Source organism: Lonchura striata, chromosome 1, assembly GCF_046129695.1.
Source record: "Lonchura striata isolate bLonStr1 chromosome 1, bLonStr1.mat, whole genome shotgun sequence".
In the NCBI taxonomy this organism is placed as follows: Eukaryota; Metazoa; Chordata; class Aves; order Passeriformes; family Estrildidae; genus Lonchura; species Lonchura striata.
Window position 1 is genome coordinate 8,799,044 of NC_134603.1, and position 25,485 is coordinate 8,824,528.

Sequence of the window (25,485 nt, forward strand, 5' to 3'; positions counted from 1 at the left end):
GTACTTACCAAATATATTGGCTGCTGCTATGCTAATAAAGCAACAGAGGGTGCAAAATGGGACAGAGCCCATCTTGCAATGGGAGAGCCCCATCCCCTCCTGTCTCTGAGGCAGCTCTGTGCACCCCACAGGGCATTTGCTGCCCTTTTATAGCACCCATCATGGGGATGGGTTCACTTCTGTGCTGCTGGCTGGGCACAGAATTGGCTGAGTGACGCACACGATGCATCTGAGCAAACTGCAAGAGGCCCCTTCAGCTGGAACTGCCCTCCTGGCTCCCCTGAGCCAGCTCTCATCCCCACTCCAGGGAGCACAACCAGGCCAAGTGGCAGCACGCACAGTGGGTGGCAGGGAACTCAGTTATTCCAAGTAAATTGAGGATATTTGCCTGACCCTGGGCAGAGCTCTGGCTCTCACCTGCCCCAGGGCGAAGCCAGGCTTTGTTCTACCTAGTGGAATTGCACAGTTTTGTATTCCCAGCGGGCTGAGCCTGCTAAGGGACAGACCAGAGTGAGACCTCTGGCTGCTGCACATTAGGAGTGAATATAACTCATAATGCGGTTTTTTTACTAGTGGAAAACAGGATGGATGCACCTCACAGGCTAAAGTGAATTGAGGATCAGTCAATCACATTCCATCTTTTGATTTCACTCCCACTTGCACCATGCACTTTAACACAGCCGAGTATCTGACAGGCACAGCTTCACTTCTTGGGCTTCATCCTCTGGGTGTAAGAAAAATATGACCATGAAGCTTCTTAAGTTAAGCTTTTTGGTACTAATTAGATACAAGATCCTCAACATAAAACATACGAGAAATATTTCATTGGTTCTGGAATTTCACTTGTTAATTGGCCACTTCTTGTAACTGTGAGTCAGCACTTACTTGCACTAGGAATTATGAGAACTCACCCTCACTTGTAACAAAGGTGGTTGGATAAATAAGCCCCAAATCATTACTTAAATAATAACAGCACATCTTTGAAGCTGGATTTAACTCGATTTCAAGAAAAAGTGAGAGCAGCACTCCTGTTTGTGATTCATGGATACTAGATAGCCTTAGAAACAACTCTGCTGATACTCTCCCACAGACTAAGATCATGACAACAATGATCCAGCATCCATCTGTGCTGGCTGTAGACCACTGCCATGCCACAGTGTTCAATGGATATGGTAAATATGATCTCCAAGAGCAGCACAAGCTTCTTTTAGCATGACTAAGATTTTAAAAATGAGTGGGACTGTATCTGCTCAAGTCCAGAATAGGTTGCTTGAACATAAATTCCAAAGTTAACAGTCTACAGAAAGATCAAGCTAGGAAAAAATGAAGAACATGTCTAGCATAGATGACAGATCAAAAAAAGGCATAAAGAGCCGTAAAGATGACAAATTCTGTAACAGCCCTGATCAAGCAGGCACAGAAATAAACTGAATTTCTGGATTAGCACAGTATTTGTAAGGAAACATCCATGAAGAGTGAAAGAATCAGATTAAATAACTGAATTAGCACCAGCATGGCTAAATCAGGAAAGAAGAAAAGTTTGACCATACTTCTGACCCAAGGCTGCTTCAAGAGCCTCAGATTTGTGTCTAAGCCCCACACAGGAGAGTGACAAGAGAGAGCCCAGCCCAGTGCCACAGACAGGCTCTGCAGAGGCAGCAGGCTTGGTGCTGGCAGGTCCTGTGATGTGTCCAAGCCAAAGAAACATCTCCAGCATGTGTGGGGCTCTGTGTGTGATACTGATTTAGCCCAGTGTTCTGAAGTTATTAGAAAAGTGTCATTGAGGTTCCTTGCACAGCAAATGGGGAGAGAAGCTTATTAAGGTTGCCATTCACTTTCCTTCTTTATTCTTTGCTATAAAAGACTGATAAATGGAGGAAGGCATACAGGAAAGTATGAAGCTATTATTATTAGACAGAAGCACAAACTCTATGAAGCAGATCTATCTATGTATTGCTGAGTCCCAAGATGATGTTTATTTCCTCCAGAAACACTCAAAAAACAACCTATGAACTACTCGAGTTGGGAAGAACAGCCAAGTCTTGAAAGTCTCTTAAAAAACTAAGAAACTAAGTGAGAAAAGGAATTTTGGCAGTTGGTATTACTCAACTTGCGTCAAACCAAGGTGGGCATCTTGGTTCATGAATGTTCAAGGGGATGCGAGAGCCCATGGATTAAAAAGAGAAAAAGTTGTTTACAAAGCATTGTGTAGAATTCACATTCATCAGGGAAAAAGAGGCACTTGTCTATCTATGGCTGGTCAAATACAAAGAAAATCCTTGCATAACCTTCAGTGAAGGGACAATGGTATTGACCTTTATTTTTAGCACCTGAGAAAAGATGGAGTAGCACCTTAAATTAGCTCACCAAAGAAGAGCAGAACAACAGTAAGTAGAAAAGGTCTCTGTGGCCAATGCAGCCTTAAAACTATCATGTCTTCAAAATCGTTGCTCTAATGCTGGAAATGAGTGTTTTGTTTTGTTTTGTTGTACCTACTGGCAAAAGCTACTCAATCTATACTACAGACTACAACTGCTGGGGCAAAGACAAAGGTCAGTGGGATGAGACACAGCAATCACAAACCTCAAAGAAGTTTATTCACTGTTCCAGTTTTGCATACACTTTCTTAGCAGAAGAGACAGTTTGTGCAACTGCAATTTTACATATTGAAAGGCCCAGGGATAAAAGAGTCATGTATATAAATACACAGACACCTGTACCCACAGAAAAGTTACTCTTACCCCATTCAAATTTGAGCCTGAAAAGTCAATCTTAGTTTAAAAAAAGAACTGGAGGGAGTTTCCCAAATGAGGCAGCAAATTGGAAGCAAAAGTGTTAAGAAAACATTGTGAAATTATGCTTACATCAACCAGTTCATTCATTTCAAATGATAAATTGTTTTTCTGTGTTAAATAAAGCACCAATGTTGGACAATGCTCTCACACATTGTAAGAAAGCTACATAAAAAAAGGCTTTTGTAAGTTTTGTAAAAAACCTTTTTTGTAAGGTTTACATTTAACACATTTCCTCCCAAGACCTTGTGAAGCACTTATCTGTATCATCTCTGATTAAGACCTCATGTGATGTAAAATTTAAAAACTACAAGATGACAGTCCCAGATAATGCACTTTTCAGTGTATTCACTTTGTATGTGACATATTCTTCAAATTTACAGAACAATAGGGAACTTTCAGTCATTTCCATGCTAAACTTGGCTAGATGAGAAAAGTGGGCACAGGACTTGTCAAATTTTAAATTACAACTTACCATTTGGAAAAGTGCCTTTGGTGACAGAAGAATCTAAAGAAGCCTATGTGAAATATTTGAATTTGCATTTATCCCTGTAGGAATTGACCATTTTTAAGACAAATAAAATTACATTTTTTTCTTACTTATTCATTGAAAATATCAGAATTTTCCTCAATCCAATAGTATCACAGTGATTCCAGGTAGAAAAATAGGTATGCAGGAGCCAGGTCTGCAAACACAGAGACAACACAGGATTTGCAACTTGAATCGATTCAATATTTGACAAAAAAACGCTGAGGCAGTGAGAAAAGTCACCACCAGTCACAGGACAGCAAGAAAGTGCCAAAGTCTTGGTGCTGGTGAGACAAAACTGCTTTGGGTCTTTTCAATAATGCAGTATTTAACCTTCTCTGAACTAAGGGCAATGGTTCAGAGACAGTGGCGTCAGAAAGGAAGTTCAAGGACAAACACAGCTCCTGCCACACAACAAAGCTGTGAATTCTGTAAGCCACCAATGAAAAAGATGGATTAAACTTGATGAGTCCATCTCTGAAAAGTGACTGATATAACTAATGTACCTAAACATTTTGGTAAAGGAACCCTCAGATTGCCAGAAGTGAAAGACATTCAGAAACAAGGTAATTTGCACAGATATTTCATAGCATGTTTGTACAGATCTGACATCCTATTTCTGCTGCAGACAAGACTCTGGGCTGGCCAGACAGTTGGTCTGACTCAGGAAACCTCTTCTTCAAAAAGTCTGCTAATTCAAAAAAGTGTTTCGCTATGTTGCTTCAAGCCTGTATCTGGTCTTGTATCTTAACTTTGAGAGCCTGCTTTGAGACTGTCCCTTCAACAATGATTAAAATGTTTCAGAATTAAAATTTTAAAATTCATTATTTATTATTGTAGCTACATTTCTGTGAATGAAAAAATTTTTCTATGTCAGTAACTTACTGAGATTCTGTCCAATTTTATTCATCTGCTGCTTATCACATGTGCCCTTGTCTACAGGATTTCTAAGAGAGGAACTTCTTTAGCATTGTTGGCTTATTTGTTCTCTACCACAGTAGTGTCCTGGACAACTTGTGGATGATATTAAAATAAATGACTAAAAGTTAAAATTACTTTGTAATGACATTCTACAAAGGCACATGTCTGCCCACAAGAAGAGATTACATCACTGTGAACACAGTGTTAAAAGACATTTACTGTAAAGAATAAAGTGAGTGCATTGCAAAACTCCAACCCTGAAACTCTTAAAATACAAAAACAGTTCAAGAACAGAAATATCTTCTAATTACTTTGTCACATACATTAAGTAATTCAGTACTGTAAATAATTTACTTGTATCATTTGCCTACAGGCTAAAACACAACTGAAGACTCCCTCAAGCCTTGCAATGTAGAAAGCTGAGTATCAATGACTGCACATAACCTAAGGAAAACAGGCTAAATGTGCAACTGAAGATTCCCTAATGCTTTAAAACATATGCAAACAACCACTATCTCACCAGAAGTCCATGGAAAGGGAGCCCAGGCACGTAACAATCTCAACAGACCTTTATTGTGAGTATTAGAATGCAGTCAACATTATTGCTATTATAAAAAACAAATCACAGAAGGAAGTATTTTGCTTCTCTCACAGAAGATTTAATCATAGTGCAGTGCTGCCTCTCTCAGAGTCTTTAGTGACAATACACTGATGCACATGGCTACAGCTGAACACAGGAGGCTTGGCCAGTTTTCAGGAAAGGAAGACAGCTGTTTGAAGCAAATAGCAATTGAACTAGCTTTAGTTATCCCACCCACAGAGTAAGGGAAGGGAACTTCTCTCCTGAATGATTTTTCATGCTAGTTCATTTTCTCCACATGGTCTCAAATTTTTCATTTGGGTTGTTCAGGCTGGTGCAGAATGGCTGCCAAATGCACAATCTGCACTTGGTGCAGTGTATTTTCACCATCGTTACATGCTCTGTATTTGTTTTCCATATACAAACAGATATACACATAGTGTATAATATTTATTGCTAAAGACAGACCCCCACACCCAGTGCCCAGGACATAACAAAGTATAATAGAAACCATTACTGAAGCATTTCAAACAGCCTCTGCAAAATCCTCACCTAAAGCCATATGCAATCAGTATAACAGAAAAAAATTGTGAGCTAATAAAATGTGAGAATAGCAATGGGCATTTCAAAAGTGATTAAGTCTGACTTTAATAAGCACTCCAAAATTAAGGTGCATATACTGAAACATTTTTAAGCAGTAGAGCAGAAACCTATAGTTCCAGTGTTCTAAACAATCCTGCTTGCAAATGAATGGCATCATTGCACACACCCCCTTTACACATCAGCACCTCCACAGAGCTACTAATAGGGCAAGGCAGCCTGACTGCTCTTTTGGCTGGGAAGGCCCTGCCTGCAGTTCTGCCCATCCTCCACTTGTTTCTACACCAAGCTCCAGTTCAGTTCAGGATCTGTTTTGTGCCTTTAGAGTTCCAGTGAAGAAAAATGGTTACAGCTTCCCTTTATATACAAAGGAAAAATAGTGTGGTTTACAACATCAAATACTTTTATAATTTTACTGTTTTAATGTTCCAATGACTCCTTTGCATCCCAGCCCTCTAGTTCGGTAAGGAGTACCAACAGTGGAGCTGGAGCCCAACAGTGCCAGAGGGGTTTTACTATAATATTAATTCAAGTCTTGTTAAGTTAGAAGCCAGATGGGAGTAGAGGAAGATCACCAATTGCACAAGACAGAAGAGGCTTACTTAAGAAAGGCATCAAAAACACCTGGAGATTTTGACTATGGTGCACATACTCCAACTGTACACAAGTCCCAGGATACTCTGGAGGCTGTGGACACAAGAGCCAAAGAGGCCTCTCCCCATGACTGCTTCCCACAGCAGCCAGGAAGAACTGGGCATGAGAACAGAGATGTGACACCCTCCAGGCACCTGAGAAGCCAGAGTGCAGAAAGCTGAAGAATGAAAGGAGAAAAAGATGCAAGCTGCAGAATGAACAGATGAGCACATATAGAAGCTCAGAGATAAAATTAAGAGAGACAGGTGGCTGTCAGCCATACAAAATTACTGCATCTATGGAAGAATAGTTTCAATTCTTTGCCACCCAGCAAATACAGGATATCTATCAGAAAATTACAACCCATCTTCTTTGTCTATTTGAGGGAAAATTACAGGCTTCTACCACTGTAAACCACTCCACAGCTGAAAAAGATCTATGCATCTAAGGTCAGACTATCCAAAATATGGGCACTATTCAACCTACAGCTACCCAAGAAAAGGGTTAACAGGAAGCATCTTCCAACCCATTCCCTGTGATATGACCTGAAGTATGTCCATTTTCCATCCAGAACGTGGCAGCCCCATCATATCATACCAGATCACAGCACCAACACCACATTTCATTTGTGACTGCAGTACTGCTGTCCTGCCATCTCTGCAACTGAAACACAGAATTCCTGACATAGGAATGGTTGCAAGTAGGAGCAGACTTTGAAATGAAATCACCCTGATACCACCATTAAAAAAAACTAACATGCAAACCTCTAACTAAACCTCAGACAAAAAGTTAGGCATTCAAAGGCTCCAAAAGTTTGCCATTTAGCTCTGTGAAATCACAAGAGGCTTTTGTAAATGGCATTTCCCCTTTGTCTATTACAATTTAGAATTCCTATTCAGTGACAAAAGGCTGCAAGTTGAATTATGCCTCTCTATGCACACCTATCAAACAGTCCTTACATTGCCATATACTATTTTTTCCTCAGAGGTGGTCTGTCCCGTTCAGCAAACAATGCAGTCACAATTCACACCCCAATAAATTATGTTGCAAATAGACCAAAGTGTACATCCCTGGCTTATTTAGAGAGGAAGCAGGAAGACAGATGGAAAATTATGCCTAGAGGAGTAAGATTCTCTTGATAAGGCCAACTAGGAAGAAATACTGGTAAGAGCCAGATCACACTGGGATTGACTGGCACATGAGCAAAGCAATCAACGGTAAGTTACATTCTGTGCAAAACACTTAGCATTTTTATGGCACTTGACTTGTGTTTAAAAGAAAAACCTCAAAAGCATCCCAAACCTTTGAATACTTGAGAAACGGGGTTCGGAAACTAATGTCCACATGTTACAGACCAGCACCACGACTTGAGAAAGCAAACTCAGACAAGTTTGTGAAACACTGGAGCAGGACACAATGCATCATACATAGCATGGTCCGTACGGACACCGAGATTGTATTTCTTAGAAGATATGAATGATTGCAGGAATTTTTATAATATACGACTACACAATGAACATAAAAAAAATACTGAACAGATTGTTTTTGTAAGCACAGTCCATCCTGAACAAGGCAAGATCTTGAGGAGTAAAATTACATATTTGTGTAAATTAAGAGGCCATTACACATACAAACAGAAGACACATTAAAGCTGCAAGGGCAACTTCAACTTTGACCTTAGGATTTCCTTTTCAGGATACCATTCCTCCATCTCTGTAGTAAGAATAAAACCTCTGTCCTCCCCCCTGAACTTTCCAAGTCCACCTCCACCTTCAGTAACATTTACAATTATATTACATCACACACATGCACACACATTGCATAATATTGCTACAGTGTATGCTGCATAAATTCTGTAAATACACTCCACTTTGTTTCAAAGTAATCTGGATTTACACTTCTCTTATACAGTACCCACAGTACCACATTCAAGGATATGCAGCAAGTGAATAGTCTATAAAAACGTCTCACATATCCAAAAGCAAGTAGGTCACTCAACTATTCATGTTTGAAGCAGTTCTTTAAGCATCATCTATATAACACAGTATTTATTAACAGTTGCTATAAAATGTCAACAACTCCACAGCTCTAGTGTTCTTTCTCCATTATGGAGTTGCCAATCATTCCATAATTCCATGTTATCATGCAGCTCTGTGATGTCTCCTACAAGCTTGATGTGGGAAGACTTTTTACGTAGCAACTGCTCTGTAACAGGGGTTTACATTTTGCTTTGGCCATCAGGAGTGATAACTCACTTCAGGTATGACAGACAGAGAGGAAAGGTCAGGGTAGGTTTACTTTAGCAATGAACCAGCCACGCTGCTTTCATTCTCAATAATGGTTTTATCATGAAAGTTCAATGCACTGGTTGCAAAGTCTTTCCCAGATAATCCATCTTTGGCACGTTTTTCAGTTGTATGCATCCTTAAAAGGCATTCCAAGATTTTTTGATGGTCTGTACATAATAACAATCACTTCTTTTTAACATTTGTATGTAGATTAGGAAGAAAAGTGGAAAATGTAGAGTATGCAGAATAGTTTTAATAAACAGTTTTACATACAGTACCTTACATATAGAACAGTGTGTTTGCAAATTTAAATAATTTTTGAATGTACAGTGGCTTGTACTCTTATCAAAAGGTAAATTCAAGTTTACTGTCTATCGGTTCTAAAATGCATTTATACAGATAACTAGAACTGATAAACAGACATGAGGCATAAAATGTTCAAGTATCTTAATGTCCTCAGTTAAATAGCCTCCTTTTAACAGTCATATTTTACAAATTTCAAAACCTGTACATACATTATTTTCAATTTTAGAAACTGCTTGTTAAAAGGTAATATGAACCACCAATTCTTGTAGTCTGTGGTAACAAAACTAGACATGTGTAAATAGAAATGTGTATGGTATGTTTATATGTACATGTAGCTAGACACATATACATACAGACAGAGACATGGATATAGCACTGGGTACAGTGGCAACTTATCAGCACAGGAAAAGTCCTGGGCTCAAAATCCAGCAAGAGCTAACAGAGCAAGTAGGTTGCCTTTGGTTTCAAGACATTTCATTCAATGAAGCTGAAATTTTTTATAAAACAACTTGGATAAGGTATCTTGTGATTTTTGCCTCTAATGGTTTAGAATTTCCACAGCCACAGACAGTTTTGCTGCTCTTGGCATTCCTCATTCCCACTGAGGATGGTGAAGTTTTCAGAGGGCCAACATCAGAATAGCTACCCAGGACAAAAATTGTACCTTGATTCCTGAACTGCTATAGAACATAAAAAAATATAAACTAGATAAAATTTTGGATGGACTGCTGGCACTGAGTTGGAAAAAACCTTCGCCTAAGTCATAATTAAACTCTCATCCCAGTGATTTTAATATTATTTGGCACATCTGACCACTATTTTCCACTTCTGTTTTAAAGAAGCCTAGGGGTGCTGTTCTAGGGATTTCTACTTAAAAAAATACTTTAAAAGAGAGACCATGACAAGTAGATTTTTTCAAAAATCAAAGCTAGTATGTTTGCTTTCCTGAACACTCATAAGAGAAAGAAATAATCTAAAAACCTTCCTTGTAGAGAAGATACAGCTCTCTCTGTATCTATCTTTGCCTAGCAAGACAAGAGGATTGCATTTTTAGTCAGCTGAATTCTGCTAATTTAGAGATGTGTGTCAAGGGTTTCAAAATAGTAGCACTGCGCTTCGAAGAGCTTTTTTTTGTTGAATTTTCTTGTATCTGGGGATTTATTGTTCAACATGTTAAAATCCTGAGAAATCATCATTTCTCAGGATATTATATATATTTTTGAAGCCTGGACATTGAATATTCATATTTTCAATAATACAGATTTCTGACTCTAAAATTCCTCTTTTCTTTCTAAAGCTTCAGCCTATTCATGTAATCAGCAAAGAACCAGATAAATGCTCAGCTTTTTGCTGTCTTCCTGTCAGTCTTGTGGCTAATAAGAAAATTCACTGTAAAGAACCTATTTTTACTTCTATATTCTTCCTTTTGTCATACAGAGCAAAGCGTTGCTATTTGCTGGACTTTTCCCATGTCGATTAAGAGCTGTTTGATACGTCTCTTGAGCTGGGGCAATCTTGCCAGAGGATCTGGTGGTTCCAGTTCTCCAGTGAAATCAAGCCAGCTTTCTAAAACTACAGAAGGGAAAGGAAGAAGTTGATTAGAGTAACTCTTTGAGAAACAGTTTCCATAAAAATTAAACTTTTCTTTCTTACTTTGTCTTTCAAAAAAAGGGAAAATACACTGAGGCTGTGATTTTTATGCAATAGAAGAAATTTTGTTATGAAACAGCAACTAATTCCATTTTTCTCTTGAACAATCAAATCTTCTGATTTGATTGTTGCTGCAAAAAGGTATCTGGGAGTAAATGTTACCCTTGGCTCACAATTTACCCTCTCCACACATAAAAACAACTTCAGTTCATGGTCTGCTCTGACAGTTCTGGAACAGAAAATACAACCCTTAAACACAAGGCTTGCTTCTGCCACTTTAACAGGATCCTATGGACAAGGCCCAGATTACAGGATGTTTTTCCAATCTTCAACAAATGTTTTCAAGGAATTCCTCTGCTTGCAGAAACAGAGAAGGGGAAAGGTCAACCCTATTAGTTTAGAAACATTGTGTCTAGGAAAAGCAGAGCTACTGGAAGCAAAACTGCAAATAGAAATAAGACAACTTTATTTGTTAAAAAATTAATTAAGGAGTCCCTAAGATTAGACTACAAGCTCCCTTAGTTACTAGTTTCTATGACTGGCAAGTCACAGACACTTACGTGCTGCAATATTCTCAAACAATTTAACTTCACTCAAGTTTTCAATGAAGACTGAATGTCTTAATGAAACCACTTGCTTACTAATAATAAAAACCCAAAGTTGAATAAAGTACAATAAACATTTTTTTTCTCTAAATATTGTCAATTACTAGAACTATCAGGCAAAAATTGCTCCAGGTGTAGAAAAAGCCATCAACTTTATACTTCATATCTGGAAGACTAGACAAATTATCCAAGCTTTCTGAAATCTGAGCCTGAGCTCAGGGGTTCTACATGGTTAATCTACTTTATTGGGCATTGAAAACTTGAGGAAGGTTTGGGGATATCAAGGGTAGAAGCTCTGCTTATAATTCTGGGAACCAAATTTGAACAGAATACTTAAAAATCCATCCTCAGTGCCTCAGATCACTTTGAACACATTAGTTAAGAGAGATCCTGCTATAGGTACATTAACAAGTAATCTGGCAATGCAGTTACCATCAACTTCTTTTTCAATCAGGTCCATTCTGCTGGTGACTTCATTCTGTACATTCTCTATATGGGTGAGGAGATTTAGCTGCCATTGAAGATGTGTGTCCACTTGCTCTTCTGAGCCTTTTCTTTCATTACAAACAAACACAGTGTTTCCTTCAGGAGAATTCTTCATAGGAGCAACAGAAAGAAAAAAAATTGCCATTTGAGATTATTTTCTTTGTTTAAATTTCTGGTGTTGATTTCAACACTTGAGTTACATGATAAACTCTGCTGGCTTAGAATTGTACTTCTGTATACACGACAAAAAGCTTACTCAGAAAGCCACATGCTGTGACACATAATAGATTAAACTAAACAAAATGCAGATTCCACATTAATAAGCATCTATACCTTTTGCCTCCTTTCCCTAACACTGAAGTTTATCGGTTCAAATACTTTCTTCAATGCAGTAAGACAGATTGTACTTCTGTGCCCTTTTTATATAAATAGCAACTTAAATCATAAAGTACTGAACTGCATGGGTCTACTGCCACCAAAAATGTGCAAAATCCTAAGGCTTGTTTCCATGGAAAAGTCACCAAAATGAGAAGAAATATCTAAGATGTCAACAGTCACTATTTGGCACAAATAAACTGGACATCGTATTTCAGAGAATCCCAGAATGGGTCAGGTTGGAAGGGACCACAGTGGATCACCTGGTTCCAGAGGGTCATCCCAGAGTACATGGCACAGGATTGTGTCCAGATGGTTCTGAAGTATCTCCAGTGAGGGGAGAGACTTCACATCCCCTCTGAGCAATCTGTTCTGTTTGCTGATTAAGACAAAAAACTTCTCTTCCTACCTGCTATGACCCCACCTACCTTCCAGGCACAAATCTGGGCTAGAACCGAACATGTCTGGGGACAGCTACAGTAACATGTGGAGTTATGCAAACACAGTATATGAGGAAGATTGACTTCTTCAATATAATTAGTACCTTCACAGTATGCCAGAGATAATGCACGAGCTCCTATTCTTTCTATATTTGACGTTTCAGCTACTGAGTAGAAGTAGATCAGATTTAATGAGTTAAAAATGCTCATCATCTCAGGTAATTAGCAGAATTAACAGCTTCCATTTTATAAGTACTATGACTACATATCCAATGAAGTTCTTTCACTATTGAAGATTTTAAGGACTCGAATGCCAGATAAATGTGCTCACCCAGTGTCAGTTCGTGTCAAATGCCAGAGTAAAGAATAACTTTAATTCTATTCATACACTTTTCTGAAGAGCTCAGCTAATTTTCTATACCACATAAGAAAAAAAATTGTGTTAGGTCTGTTATTAAAATATTTCTTTCTCCAGTCAAGTATAGGAAGAGTGAGAAGAGAGGCAAAGAAGAAAATGAGAACTGAAGGATTTTAAGTTACCACTTAAGCAAAAAAATCCAACTTTCATTTTAAGACTTAAAATCAATTAAAAATCGCCAACCAACCAAACAAAACTGACTGATCTGAAGGCAGCTTTATTAGCAACTCAGATGGGACAAGCGTGGTTAATATTCATAACGTTCATTAAAGGACTTAAAATTATGTATCAGATAGATTTTATTTAAAAGGTATGAGAGTTTTGACATTTTTATGATATTTAAAATCCCTTCTCTGAAGACATCAGGTTTTCTTCCACAGTGCGACCTCTACATTTATTCAAATGACTGCTTGAAAAAACCCACAAAATCCACAATGCCCTCCTCTAAGTTATGAGATCAATGTAGGTAATCAAGGAGTGATGGCAGGAGAAGAGTTAAAGATACAGCTTACAGAAAAGAAATAACAGGAGGTTCAGGTGGGGAAGGCTTGTGCTTTCAGAACCAAAACCAAGGAAGCTAAATACAATTGTAAAGATAATGCATAGCCCAAAAAGGGATTTGATAACAGTTGATCCAAACACCGTTTGAAAGAGAAATGGAAGTATGCAATAGAACTGCAGATTAGGGCAAGAGAAACAGTATGGAAAACCAGAATATTAAAAGGCTCTCTGAAGAATGTGAGAAAGGAAAATTCAAAGCCTCAACGAACTTTGACAAGGAGAGGAGAAAAGGTACCTTAGAGAGAAGCCAGATAATTTAAAAGTGGCCCTTCAATGTCAGGTTTAAGGTAAGTGCAAACAGATTCATGGAGAAACCAAGGAGAACTTTTCCATGCCTATCATGTTTTGGCAGAAGGCCTAATTTTAGTATCAAGGCTGACTACTGGAAAGGTGATCAAGGGGTCCCCGAAGGAAAGAACACCCTTAAACCTAGAAGAGATCTGTTTGGAACAGTGTCAAACAGGAGCACCTAGCTTTTTAGATATATAGGAAATATTAGTTTTGTTTCACTGCTTATATATATTTTCCTTTAATTCTGAATATCTTTATACTATTTAGACTGTTTACAATGATAATTTAAACTACTGTTGGAAGGCTAATAAATATAATCAATAAAAATTAAAATTTTTATTCTCTTACAAACAGTATTTGACACTGCTGCATGTCTCCTTACAATAAATATGAATATAGTTGTGCAATATAGCAAATTTAGCATAAAACCAGGTATTTTTAATTAGAATGAGCCAAAATTTCCCCATTCAGACTATACAGCTTACATGCTACATTTGTAGCTAAAATTAAAAAGAAAAAAGATGCATCATACTCATTTCTCCCACACCAGAAACTACTTCTAAAGGGGGATGAGTTGGACGATTTAGCCTCATACAGCTGGTATTGCAGAAAACAGAAAGGTTTGGCTCTCTTTGGTTTTTTGCTCTGAGAATTATTCACTAAAACCAGATTAACAAATGTCAGACCTTTTCCACCAAATAATGGATTCAAACCATTAAGGTAAAAATGAGAAAGATGTTTAAACAGCAAAATATAATCCTGACTAAAAATGTTTCATTAGAAGAAACATGCAATATAGAAGACTGAAAAGCAGTTTCACATGAGATTAAATTAGTTGGTCAGTAAATCATTACTTGTGGATGGCATTCTAGGTAGCACTGCTATTAAAAGAAGAATACAATACAATAATAAACATTATTAAAAAACCCTTGGTGTAACAAGCAACAAGCAAAACCCCGTAACACATGTAGATAACCAGACAGAGAAAAAGGGAAACCTGTCCCATTTTCCTCACCTTGTAAAAACCATGCAAGTTCTGTTCCAAGAACCTGCATTTATTTTAAGAATAGGGTTTCCTTTCTCTCAAAACATTAGATTGAGAATAAATTTTTAACATAGGCAATACCATACCTTGTATTTCATACAAGGTGAAATTAACACACTTCACGTGGAACAACTTCAGTGATGCAAGTTTGCTTCTACTGATTTCTGCTGACTTATTTGATAAATATGTTGACTTACAGCAATAAACATTCTTAAATACCTGTATGTACTTCAGTTTTATCAGACTGAACATACTTTTCCAAATAAAATTTCCCAGATGAAGAATGATACTTACCTGCTCATTCATGCCACCATCTTTAAAAGAATATTGTAAACAGTTTTTATTCTCTGTATGATATTCATGATCTTCCTCAAAGCTACTTGTGTCTTCATCATCTGAGCTCATAGGGTCAGTGACTGCTTTGTAGTCATGACTAAAACTCTGTGGTTTTTGGTAACTGTGCTCACTTGTGATGTATGTTTCTTCCATCTTCTGCGGTATACTGGGTGGCTCTTTATGGTTTTGACTATGACACGTCCTTTCAGCTGGGTTAACAGCATCCTGCAAAGTCACTAACTTTTTCTCTACCCCAACAGTTCTTTGTTCTTGTTCTTTTCTCATCCCTGAATAAGCCCAGAGACGAAGGTCTGGGTGATGCTTATTTCTGCAATGAAGGGTAGGAAAAAAAGCAAGTTATAGAGAACTTAGTGCACTTAGAGCACTGAACTATTAAGCAACCAATTCTCCTACATATTAGCTACTGGTAAGCAAAGAAGTATTCCTAGGTCATTCATCAATTTAAGATAAATCCCTTTAACACAAAATTTACAAAAAAAAAATCACCAATAATCCCAACAGACCAGATCTGCTTGGGTGCTGAACATCTAGCTCCTGCTGAAGCTGAGGGTAACCGCACATCTTGCACTTGAATTATTTAAAATATTATACAAGAAAGAAGATCAATATGAGAGAAAAATGCAAATGTAATAATGGTAGTCTTTGCTACCTGAATATACAGAGCTAGAAAATAAACCCTGGAGTGATACCTACTTCAGTATCCCAATCTTCAGCTGCAGTCCATGCAGTATTTCAGTTACCCCATATACATCTGCCAGTAAGTGATGTGTTGACACGATCTTTTTGGCATTAAGATGAGAGTAGTTTTCTTTCAAAAATGATAATCCACACATGTGTCCATTGTTCAGCCAGTCTTTGTCATAGAGATATTTGGCACTCCACCTCTGTCCTGGGGTAAGCAATAAAGAAATTGAGGGCCATCTAAAGCCACAGCAGAATTATGTTTACAACTAGAATGCTATAATTATGTGCTGTACTTGCCTAAATATCTCCTAACATCCATGAAAGGATGATTAAAGATTTTGCTATTATGTAAGAATTTACTTTTGCAGATTAAGAAGAAAGTCAAAACTTATGAGAAAGAAAATCAGCCTGGAACCTCAAGACGCCTCTAAATGGCATTTGAAATTAAAATCTAATCATCTTTGCAATCAAACTATATGATATTAAGATATATGCTGTTATCAAAATAAAAATCAACAAAAAAATTTACATTGGCATTTTATTTATCTAAGTAGTTTAACTTGCTTTGTTAAAAAAAAAAAAAAAAAGCCTAAGTTACCAAGAAAAATATTAGAGTGGATTTCATATGGACATATCCAAAACACCCAGTTTGTTTCTAAAAGACAAATATTTTGCTTCAATACTGAAGTCAATATCTATTCATTAGAAGCCAAGAAAAGGCTACAGGAAAAGCAGATATTTCAAAGTTAACTGACAGTAGAGCTCTTACACTCCCCTTTGAGGTGCCTTTCACCAGACTTGTAGGGAGGCTATTGATGTATGTGGGCCTCAGGTCTCCCCTGCTGTGTCTTAACCCAACCAGCACAAATAAGTATTTAGCTATGGCTTCTACAGTAGCTAAAAAACTAAACAAATAAAATAAAAAAAAAAACCATAACAAAATAAAATAAAACCAAAATGCCCACCCAAAACTAGAAATGCATAATGCTGATTATTGCAACGTTATTGTTTACAACAAGGCATCCAGACTGACTGACAACATCTTGCACTTGATTTCAAATCATACTATTATCATAGACAGAACAAAGAACGGGTTGATGGAAGCCCTTCATACCTTTCAGGAGAATACCCTGTCTATCTCCTTTTTGCCCATTATCCCAATACACTTTAAAATACTGACATTGAGAATGACTTTTTTCTCCTGACATAGAAAGAAAAGAAGTAATGGTTAGGAAGGGAGAGAAGATAAAAATTAGGGACACAGACTCCGCATAGCAGGGGAAAACGAAGTACCTAATACAGTGCAGGGAAAGAGCACAAGACAAATTAGCTGGGTTTAGTAAGAAAAAGCTGGGCTGCTCAAAGAGACACCACACAGAACTATCAGACAAGACTCTCTACCACCAGTTTTGATTCACACTGGGACATATGGAACCAGCTCTACTTTCCTAATATTTCATCTCAAAAATAGCCAATAAAAACTCTGCAAACAATTTTCATATTTCACTTCTTAAATTTAGGATAACAGTATATTTGAGGTTGTAGTCTCATTGCCCTTTTGAAACAGCTGGAGTGCTGGATATTTCAGCAGAGGACACATATGTGCATTTGTATCAATTGTCAGAAGAAAAGACAAAAAACTTACTTCCAAATTCTTTAGTTTTTCTCCATATAACTGTCAAGAAAAGTGGGTTTATCACAGAATAATTTTTAAATCAACATCTTACTAATCAAATGTATTCAGTTTAAAAGTAAATAGTTTTCCTAGTTCTTATGAATTTGGCCTATCTGAAGTTCAACATATGCTGTTTGTGCACTATTGTTTACTGTGAGATGTGCTAGATACTTCTGTATTTTAAATATTCAGTTCCACACTTTAACACAGTTCTGGACAAATGTAAACATTATAAAATTACAATTACCATGAAATGCCATTCACAGCATGTTTGAGTGTACTGTGGTAATGAGTCCTTTTCCTCTAAGAAAATATTTAAATGAACAAATGTGATTCCAAGTATTGGCAAAACAGATTCCTGAACAAAAAAATATTTCTTTCGAAAGGTTTCCAAATTACACTGACACAAAAAAGTGCTAACGTTTTGGGGGAATTAAGTTTCAACAAGTAAAACAATGGTAACTGAGTTCATGGATAAGATTTAGCATAGCTGACCATGTTACTAACATAAAAGTAAGTTTCTGCTCAGAGCCAAACTTAGAATCACTTGCTCCAAAGAAGCATTACACATAACACAAAACAGACAAAGCTTGAACAATTTAAGCAAATTCATAACATCTTTGCTCAAAAATCCCAAGCAAGGCTGTAGATAAAGGTGGATTATCCGTACCTGGTGGATCTCTGCAGATGTAACAGATGTACTGCTCTGGAATGCTGTCCTCCAACAGTCCCATGCATACACTGTGCTGCCAACACAAGCATTCTTCACACTGATGTCAGAAAAGAAAACAACAAAAGCAGAAACTAAAACTGAGACAAGTAGTTGAAAAACCCGGAAGCTACTTCTTGTATCATCAAAATGCAGAGAACAGCACTTTAATTTAAATAGCTGGTTTGAGCAAGATTACTTTAGTTGGGCAATTTGTTTTTGGGTAGACAAAGACATCAAGCTAAAAAAAGAGCTCTAGATCTGAAAGTTACCTCAACCACAAACTCCAGACTGGAGGAAAAAAAAAAGAAACTGAAGATGTAATATTAAATAGTATTTTATTACAACATTCAGTATTTTAGCACCTACATATTTAGTAGTGAAACATAAGACAGGCGTATAATATTATAGTAAAGTAGAAAGATAATGTAATACATTACAGCATAACAGTGAAAAGTAGAAAACTCTTCAGTTTAATTATTTATATTTACAAAGCATCTCTCCAGTGCGCTAGAAAGATGTGCTTTTAATATCGCACCAATGGAAAATCTAAAAGAAAAAGAAAATTAAGAGAAAATGAAAGAGGAGAAACAAGAGAATAGGAGAGCAAACTAGAAGTGGTAAGACATGAGAGCCTAGAAACAAACAACTGGTTGCTCTCAGTGAGACAAGCATGAAGAGGAAAAATCAGGTTGCCATTGGACTTCAAAAACAGGCAGGAAACTGACTTCTTTGTAAAGATACTTCCCTTTCTCAACTCTGTGCTTGCCAGTGTTTTACATATCTGCTGGCTCACTGCTGAAAATATCTCCTCTTTGCTTTGACATACCTTTGAGCATCAACCTATTCTAAACACCAAAGTCACCTTTCCTCCTGTCACTACAACTACCATGTCCTTGTCTGTCTCCAAAGATTGCTACACCAGTCCATTTTTCCACATTGTTACCACAGCTGAACTACTCAGTTCCTCCAACACAGCACAGCCTTTTAGTCTGCTCCCCGAGACAGCCTGTGTGCCCTTCATTTCCAGGGCTCTGTCAGTTCCAGAACAGAAAATCCACTAACACATGACAGCCTTATTGCTTCCTTTAAATCTCATCTAAAGGGTTCCACACTATCAACTGGAACTGTACCACAAATATTAATACAAACCTGATTTTGAATGGGGATAAAAAATACAGGAGGTTCATGACGTTTTTAAAGTTGTTGACAACTGAGTTCTTCCTTACTGCTTTTTGCATCTGACTTAATCACTGCATTATAAATTGCTTGAGAAAAAGACTTGAAATTACTCATGGACAGGAAATGGTCTCCTCATTGGAATACCAAGTAATAGGCAGCAGGAGCTGTAATCCATCAACACCTGAATGCTGTGCAGACATGGTATACTATTCTTTCCTTTTATCTATACCAAGTTAAGATGCAAATTCTCAGCAGTTTCTAGAACCTGGTAGTGATACCCAGTGTGGGAAGTGCTATTCTAAAGATGAAACACATATCACAGTACTGATAGTATTTAGTGTCGGCACAGGAGACATGCTGCACACAGAGGAGGGACATTTACAGTGAGCAGAGAGGTTTCTACATGTGGCACTGCAAAGCACAAGGGCCAAGGCAAGAGGGCTTGTAAAATCAGGATGGTGTGGGGAACAGAAGCAATGGTTTGTGTGTGGCAGAGGATACTTCATTCCAAATTTATCAGCTGGTTATAAAGAAAAAGGTTACCCAGCAACTTGTCGATGTACCAAATTGCTAGAGAAACCCCATCCTAGAGAAACAGCTCTGCATCCACTGAACAGAACCAAACCAAGTGCAGGACAAAGAAATATTTTGTTCTTGTTCACTTATGTACAGCTCTCTACATAATTCCAGTCTGTGACAAATCAAAAGAACACCTTCACAAGCAAAATATTCACATGGAAAATATAACTCCATACACCAAACTTCTTTACCTGAATCATAAAGCCATTTTCTTCATCAAGTTCACAAATGCATCTAACAATTTCATTGAGAGCATCATCTTCATCCTGAGACTCTTCAAAGTTGGTTGAATCAAAATCCTGATTGTATTCATCACCACTGAGTAACAAACTCTCTGTGGAAGAATCATCCAAGAACTCCACATCTGAAAGGTCTAATAGAAATAAATACATGTGAAACTGTGTGTGGAGAGACACAATAATTGAAAGAAATACAGGGAGCTTTGACAGGTAAAAATCTTACTCTGCACCAGCAAAAAAAATCACTTTCAAACATACTGCTGATATATGAGATTTCAAGATGAATTCTGCAAAGTGCCTTTAACATGCTCTCCTCAGATGCAGAGTAGCAACACTTAACCAAAGCAAGTACAATGTAGAACAGTTTGAGGAGTGTAAGCATTTTGATTTAAATAGATTAAGGATAAATCAGTCACCATATTTATAGCTACAATCCCAAACATAAACCAAATTATTTCCTTTAAAATTATCTTTCTTAACAAATTAAACTACAAACTGAAATTTGCTGCGCATTCAACCTACTTTCTCCACTAAGGTCAACAGACAGGATAGCTCTTGGATACTGGTATGAAGTGTTCTTCTCTGAGAACATGCTGCGCAGCGTCAGAGAGCTGCCCGAGGACCGCGTTAAGGGAGAGGAGCACCTGTCCAGGAATTCAACAGAACTGTCTTCATAATCTGAGTAATCTGAAAAGGTAAAAAAAAAGAAGTTGCTTTTACAAAAGTAAAATTTATAACAAATGCAAAAAAAAAAATTGTGTAGACTTTACTGCAGCATTATGTTGCCAGGCAAAGACTATTAATACTGAGGTATCAGAATGATGATACCATAAATAAGAAACAGCAAAAGCTCTTCATAATGTTTTATTTAAAAATTTCCAGTAAGAAACATAATCAAGTTTGGTAATTAAGCATCACCAACTGCAACTCCACCATCTCTGAATGTACAGAGGGGTAATTTTTCCTAGAATATTACGCAGTCTTCTTTTTTCCACAATTCATCCTGCACCATCTGCTATCCTTAGAGATGCTGCTGCTGACTGACTCTCTTGCCTTAAATATGCTTGCAGCACTACCAGCATTACTACCTAGAAGCAACCACAGATGACCCTGCCAGTTAAGTGATAAATGCTTGTCTGCACCCCTGCAGAGGAGCACAGGGAGCCCAAAGGACATTGGCTTTGGATGTTCCCAGGCCCACGTCATGAGACATCAATGGGCCAACAGGTCCTGGGATGGGTTAGGGAGCATCCCAGAAGAGTATACAGACACAGGCCCAAAGGAGGAGGATGAGCAAGCAAACAACAGACACCCCCTGGCCAGGCTCCTCTCAGACTTTCCCAGCCCTGCCATCACCTCTATTTTCCACACATGAAGCCCATCAGGATGTGTTACCCAGAGCAGGTCTCTGGATCATCTCCTGGACTAAGGGCAGTTGTAGTCCAGGGGGCTGCCAGTGAAGGACACTATGAGATGTGGGGGAAAATAATTTTGGGTTTGTGAATGACTTTATGAAATGTTTAGGGAAGAAAATAAAGGTGCAGAAATTGATGGACTGAAGTGATTTGGGGAAGAACAATTATGGGCAGAACACAGGCATAACAGGACAAAAAAACCACATATGCATAAAGTTTTGTGGTCAGTACACTTGCCAGTGCCAGCACTCAGAGAGACTACAGTGACAACAGTGCCAGCCCCATGCCAGGGATCTCTGCTCACAGAAGCCCACAAGCTCATTCTACAGCACCTGCAGCCAGTCCAAGTGTCTGACTGCTTGAATGGATCAAGCTGATGAGCAGATGAAATGGCCTGGGAGCAAGGGGTCAGTAGGTCTGCAAGAACCAGCTCTGGGTGGAAATGACTCTAAACAGGAAAGCTGGGGTGGGGGGATCTGGAGACCCAGGGAGTCCTGGCCAACACTGAGAGCATGTGAGAACACACATGGAAGTGAGATAATCTGTACTGCAGTGAGGCTGCTGCCCCATGAGCTCATACCTGCAGGCACAGAAATTGGAAAGACTGGGATGCAGAGGAGCTACTGGGAAGACAGTGTCTGAGCCCACCTGCTGCAGAAATCCCCACTGTACTTACACATCTCTGTATTATCTTCCTGCTCAGCCAGAAAGAGGAGCAGGATGAGGCTGTCATAGCATACACACAAGCACAGACAACATCACCTGCTTCTGCCTTCTGGTCATACAGTGCCACTGACATCTTGATAACCAGCACTGTATATTTTCCTCTAGCAAACTATCTGCAACACTCTCACGAAACACATTACAAACACATTTAACTGTCCCTAATCATAAAGACTGGAGAGACTGTTCTAGGGAAGTCATGTAATTACAAATCATTGAACAGTTAGGGTTGGAAAGATCATCCTGTTCCCCCCCACCTTCCAGTAGACCAGGTTTTTCAGATGTCCATCCAACCTGGCCTTCAACACTTCCCAGGATGGGACATCCACAACTTCTCTAAGGAACCCATTCCAGTGGCTCACCACCCCCACAGAAAAGAATTTCTTCTGAATATCTAATCTAATCTAGATCTACCCTCTTTCAGTTTAAAACTACTACTCCTTGCCCTACCACTACACTCCCAATTCAGGAGTCCCTTCTAATTCTTTCTGTAGGTCTCCTGTAAGTACTAGGAGTCTGCCATAAGGTCTTCCCCCAGCATTTTCTTTTGTATAAGAGAGACTGTTCAGGCTCTTAGCCTTTTCTCAAAGGGGAAGTTTTCCAGCCCTCTGATGATCATCATGGCTTTCCTCTGGACCCACCCAAGCATGCCCATGGCTTCAATCAGTAATTAGGAGTAGCTACCCATTTACTACTCTGAAAAATTAGTATTTCAAATATAAGCAAGCGATCAGATTACTGCACTTCCATCCTTCTGTAGGACGCATTCCTGCTCCCACTTATCACTACAGTTTTACTGCTATGCGTTCCATAATATCCTTCTCTCCTATCAAATTCCATGAAACCACCTTCCACTTTACTGTCTCTGTCCAAAGCACAGCGTCTCCAGCATTTCCCAAGTGCATTCACTGTAATCAACTCAAGGAGCACCCGAGTTGATTACTTCTTGCTGCATGGCTTTCAACCTCACTGCAACAGTGTGGCAGAAATAACAGGCAATACCTACTTTCTGCTACACATGGTCTTTATACAATCAGCAAGTCATGCACATACTCAGAGCACAAAACCAGATTTTGCTGGACTTTTCAATTTGTCTTAAAGCCTTCTTCAGAACTTACTTGGGGCACACAATGTACCTGCTCCCTCTTCTTGCCAGAGATGCCACAATTTCATTTGAAACAAAAGGAGAGTGACTCACACCTTTACACTTTTGTCCACACCTGGAGCAGAGTGACCTAGTCCTACAGTGAGTCCTATTTCTTCTGACAGATGGGCTTTTTCAGGGTCAGACACTGGAGTCAGAATCCACCGGAGTATTTCCAATTTTTTCCCCGTTAAAAAAGTCCAAATTGAATACATCTGGATTGTTAAACCCAGATTTTCACAAGATGGATTTGCTAAGAATAAAATGTTCAAGTTTTACTCAAACTGCTTTTTGCATCTGGATTTAAGATTTTTATTTGTCGAGGCACTGGGCATATTTTCTTCCCATATTTACAAACACTGGATAAGGCTCCTATAAATTGGAACCTAACCACAGTACCTCTGCCAAGCTTCTAAGTTTCAAGACAAGTTGGCAAAAAGACCAAAGGAATAAAAAGATGAAAAAAAAAACCACCTTATGACCACAAGAAGATAAAACCAAAGAACAATATTGGGCACATACCTAGCATTTATCAGGATCTTCTTGCAAATACTTAGATGCCTTCTCAGTGCAAGTAAGAAGCTCACAATGATTTTTAAGTAAAATAAGCAATTGAAGTTTATAGCTTAAAATTATATCACTCTGGTATACACAAAACCTAGAATATTGCAATTCACACAAAAGCACTGCATGATCTGGAAGCATTTTCACGTTATAGCACATCCCCACTTGTCAAGGCAACAGACAAGGTTGTTATAACAGAGATGCCAACATCAACTGTGAAGGGTTAACTGTTAAAGAGGGAGTGCATTGCATACAGCAAAACACTGAAGTGTAGCAACAAACTAGACACTAGAATGATTTTAATGTCCAAGCAAAATAGGTATGACATATATACAGAGCTTTAAATGAAGAATTTAAAGAGATTAAAACAACAAGCATATCTTTCTGAAGAAGAAAAAAGATCTGTGAGATATATGTGTCTATCACATAGAGAGAGACAGGCTATAAATGCAAGAAAAAAAGAAGTCCCAAGTGTCCTTTTCATTTTAAGGTGAAAACTTACTCTTGGACATTTCTGAAATTTTACATTCATATTATTTACAAACAAGTTTTACTACCTAATGATAGAAATACACTAGGTGGTTTTACTTACTTTAAAAAAATATAAATTGAACTTACCATGCTGTTTTGATTTCTTCTTTTTTTTCTTCTTCTTTTTCTGTTTTGGTTTATGATCTTTTTCCTTCTTCTCCTTTTTCTCCTTTTCTTTTTCTTTCTTTTTACCTAAAATAAAAATTAAACAATTTAAAGCAGATTAACCTAAACAAGGCATTCAAAATCAAGTGCTCTAGTTGTCCAGTCAGATCAAAATGATTCAGTTAATTAACTTGATATCTTACACACATCTCTTATTAATTGCTGGTATAATCGTTCAAAACAATCTCATTTGACAAATAATATTTTATCATTTAAGTATTTCCAAGTAAGATATCAAGGCAGAAAAAATACAGCAAAGTACACAAAATATGTAACCACATAAATAGCTTATATAAAAAGCTTCTATTTTACTTACAGTTTAGAACAAAAACATTTGGGCAAGAGAAAAAGCTTTCACAAGGGCAAGATTCCCAATTATAAAGGTTACATTGTCCTAAAAACATGTATTAGGCCTACAGAAAGATATTTGAAGGAAATTTCCGTATCAGAGTGCTGCTGTCAGCACTCTGTACTATATAGTGGCATCCTCACAGAAAACTGATTGACTTGAATTTGACACATTTTTTATGCTGCAGTTCACTCTAAACCTCTGTTAGTATACACATGAGGACAAGCACTTTGGCTCTGAAAAATTCTATTTATCCTGTTAATTTTCCCCAGACACAATACATCCCACATTTTCACTCCACAATTATTTCTTAGTGTTATCAGCAGTGAGAAAATAACAAGGAAATTAACTTGCTATAAAAACTATGCCTCAAAGCCACAGTTGTTTCCTGCACACAAACTGGAGAAATCTTATCTTCTTGAGGAACACAGAGACAAAGCTTTTACCTTCTGGAAAAACAAGGCAGAATCACTTCTGAATTCTTGCCAGTCTCTAATAATTTATTTTATTTTGAGCCCAGGATAAAAACAGAGCCCTCTTAATCTGCATTTTATTTCATGAATTGCCGAATGTTTTGCTAGTAACCCTTCCCATCTCAAATCTGACAGTACAATGAAGTAGCCAGTATTACTCATTCTACTAAGAAAAA

At 37.9% G+C, this 25,485-nt stretch overlaps 2 protein-coding genes across 8 annotated transcripts in view; both read right to left on the reverse strand.

The window, feature by feature from the left end:
- TG (thyroglobulin) overlaps window positions 1-453 on the reverse strand; it is a 145,949-nt gene extending 145,496 nt beyond the window's left edge. The window contains exon 1 of the mRNA XM_077781935.1: window positions 9-453. Coding sequence (XP_077638061.1) covers window positions 9-93 — 85 coding nt within the window. The 5' untranslated portion in view covers window positions 94-453. The remainder of the gene's footprint in view (window positions 1-8) is intronic.
- A 4,336-nt stretch (window positions 454-4,789) lies between these two features.
- Window positions 4,790-25,485, reverse strand: part of PHF20L1 (PHD finger protein 20 like 1) — a 56,316-nt gene continuing 35,620 nt past the window's right edge. For 5 of the 7 annotated variants that reach the window (XM_077781953.1, XM_077781951.1, XM_077781960.1 and 2 more), the window contains 8 exons: window positions 24,410-24,514; window positions 20,468-20,632; window positions 19,898-20,079; window positions 17,907-18,006; window positions 15,571-15,766; window positions 14,815-15,184; window positions 11,337-11,499; window positions 4,790-10,221 (listed from right to left, as the gene is read on the reverse strand). In XM_077781953.1, coding sequence (XP_077638079.1) covers window positions 10,079-10,221; window positions 11,337-11,499; window positions 14,815-15,184; window positions 15,571-15,766; window positions 17,907-18,006; window positions 19,898-20,079; window positions 20,468-20,632; window positions 24,410-24,514 — 1,424 coding nt within the window. In that variant the 3' untranslated portion in view covers window positions 4,790-10,078. Of the gene's footprint in view, window positions 10,222-11,336; window positions 11,500-14,814; window positions 15,185-15,570; window positions 15,767-16,675; window positions 16,763-17,906; window positions 18,007-19,897; window positions 20,080-20,467; window positions 20,633-24,409; window positions 24,515-25,485 lie in introns of all 7 variants that reach the window. The other 2 variants (XM_077781939.1, XM_077781955.1) reach the window with 1 other exon arrangement.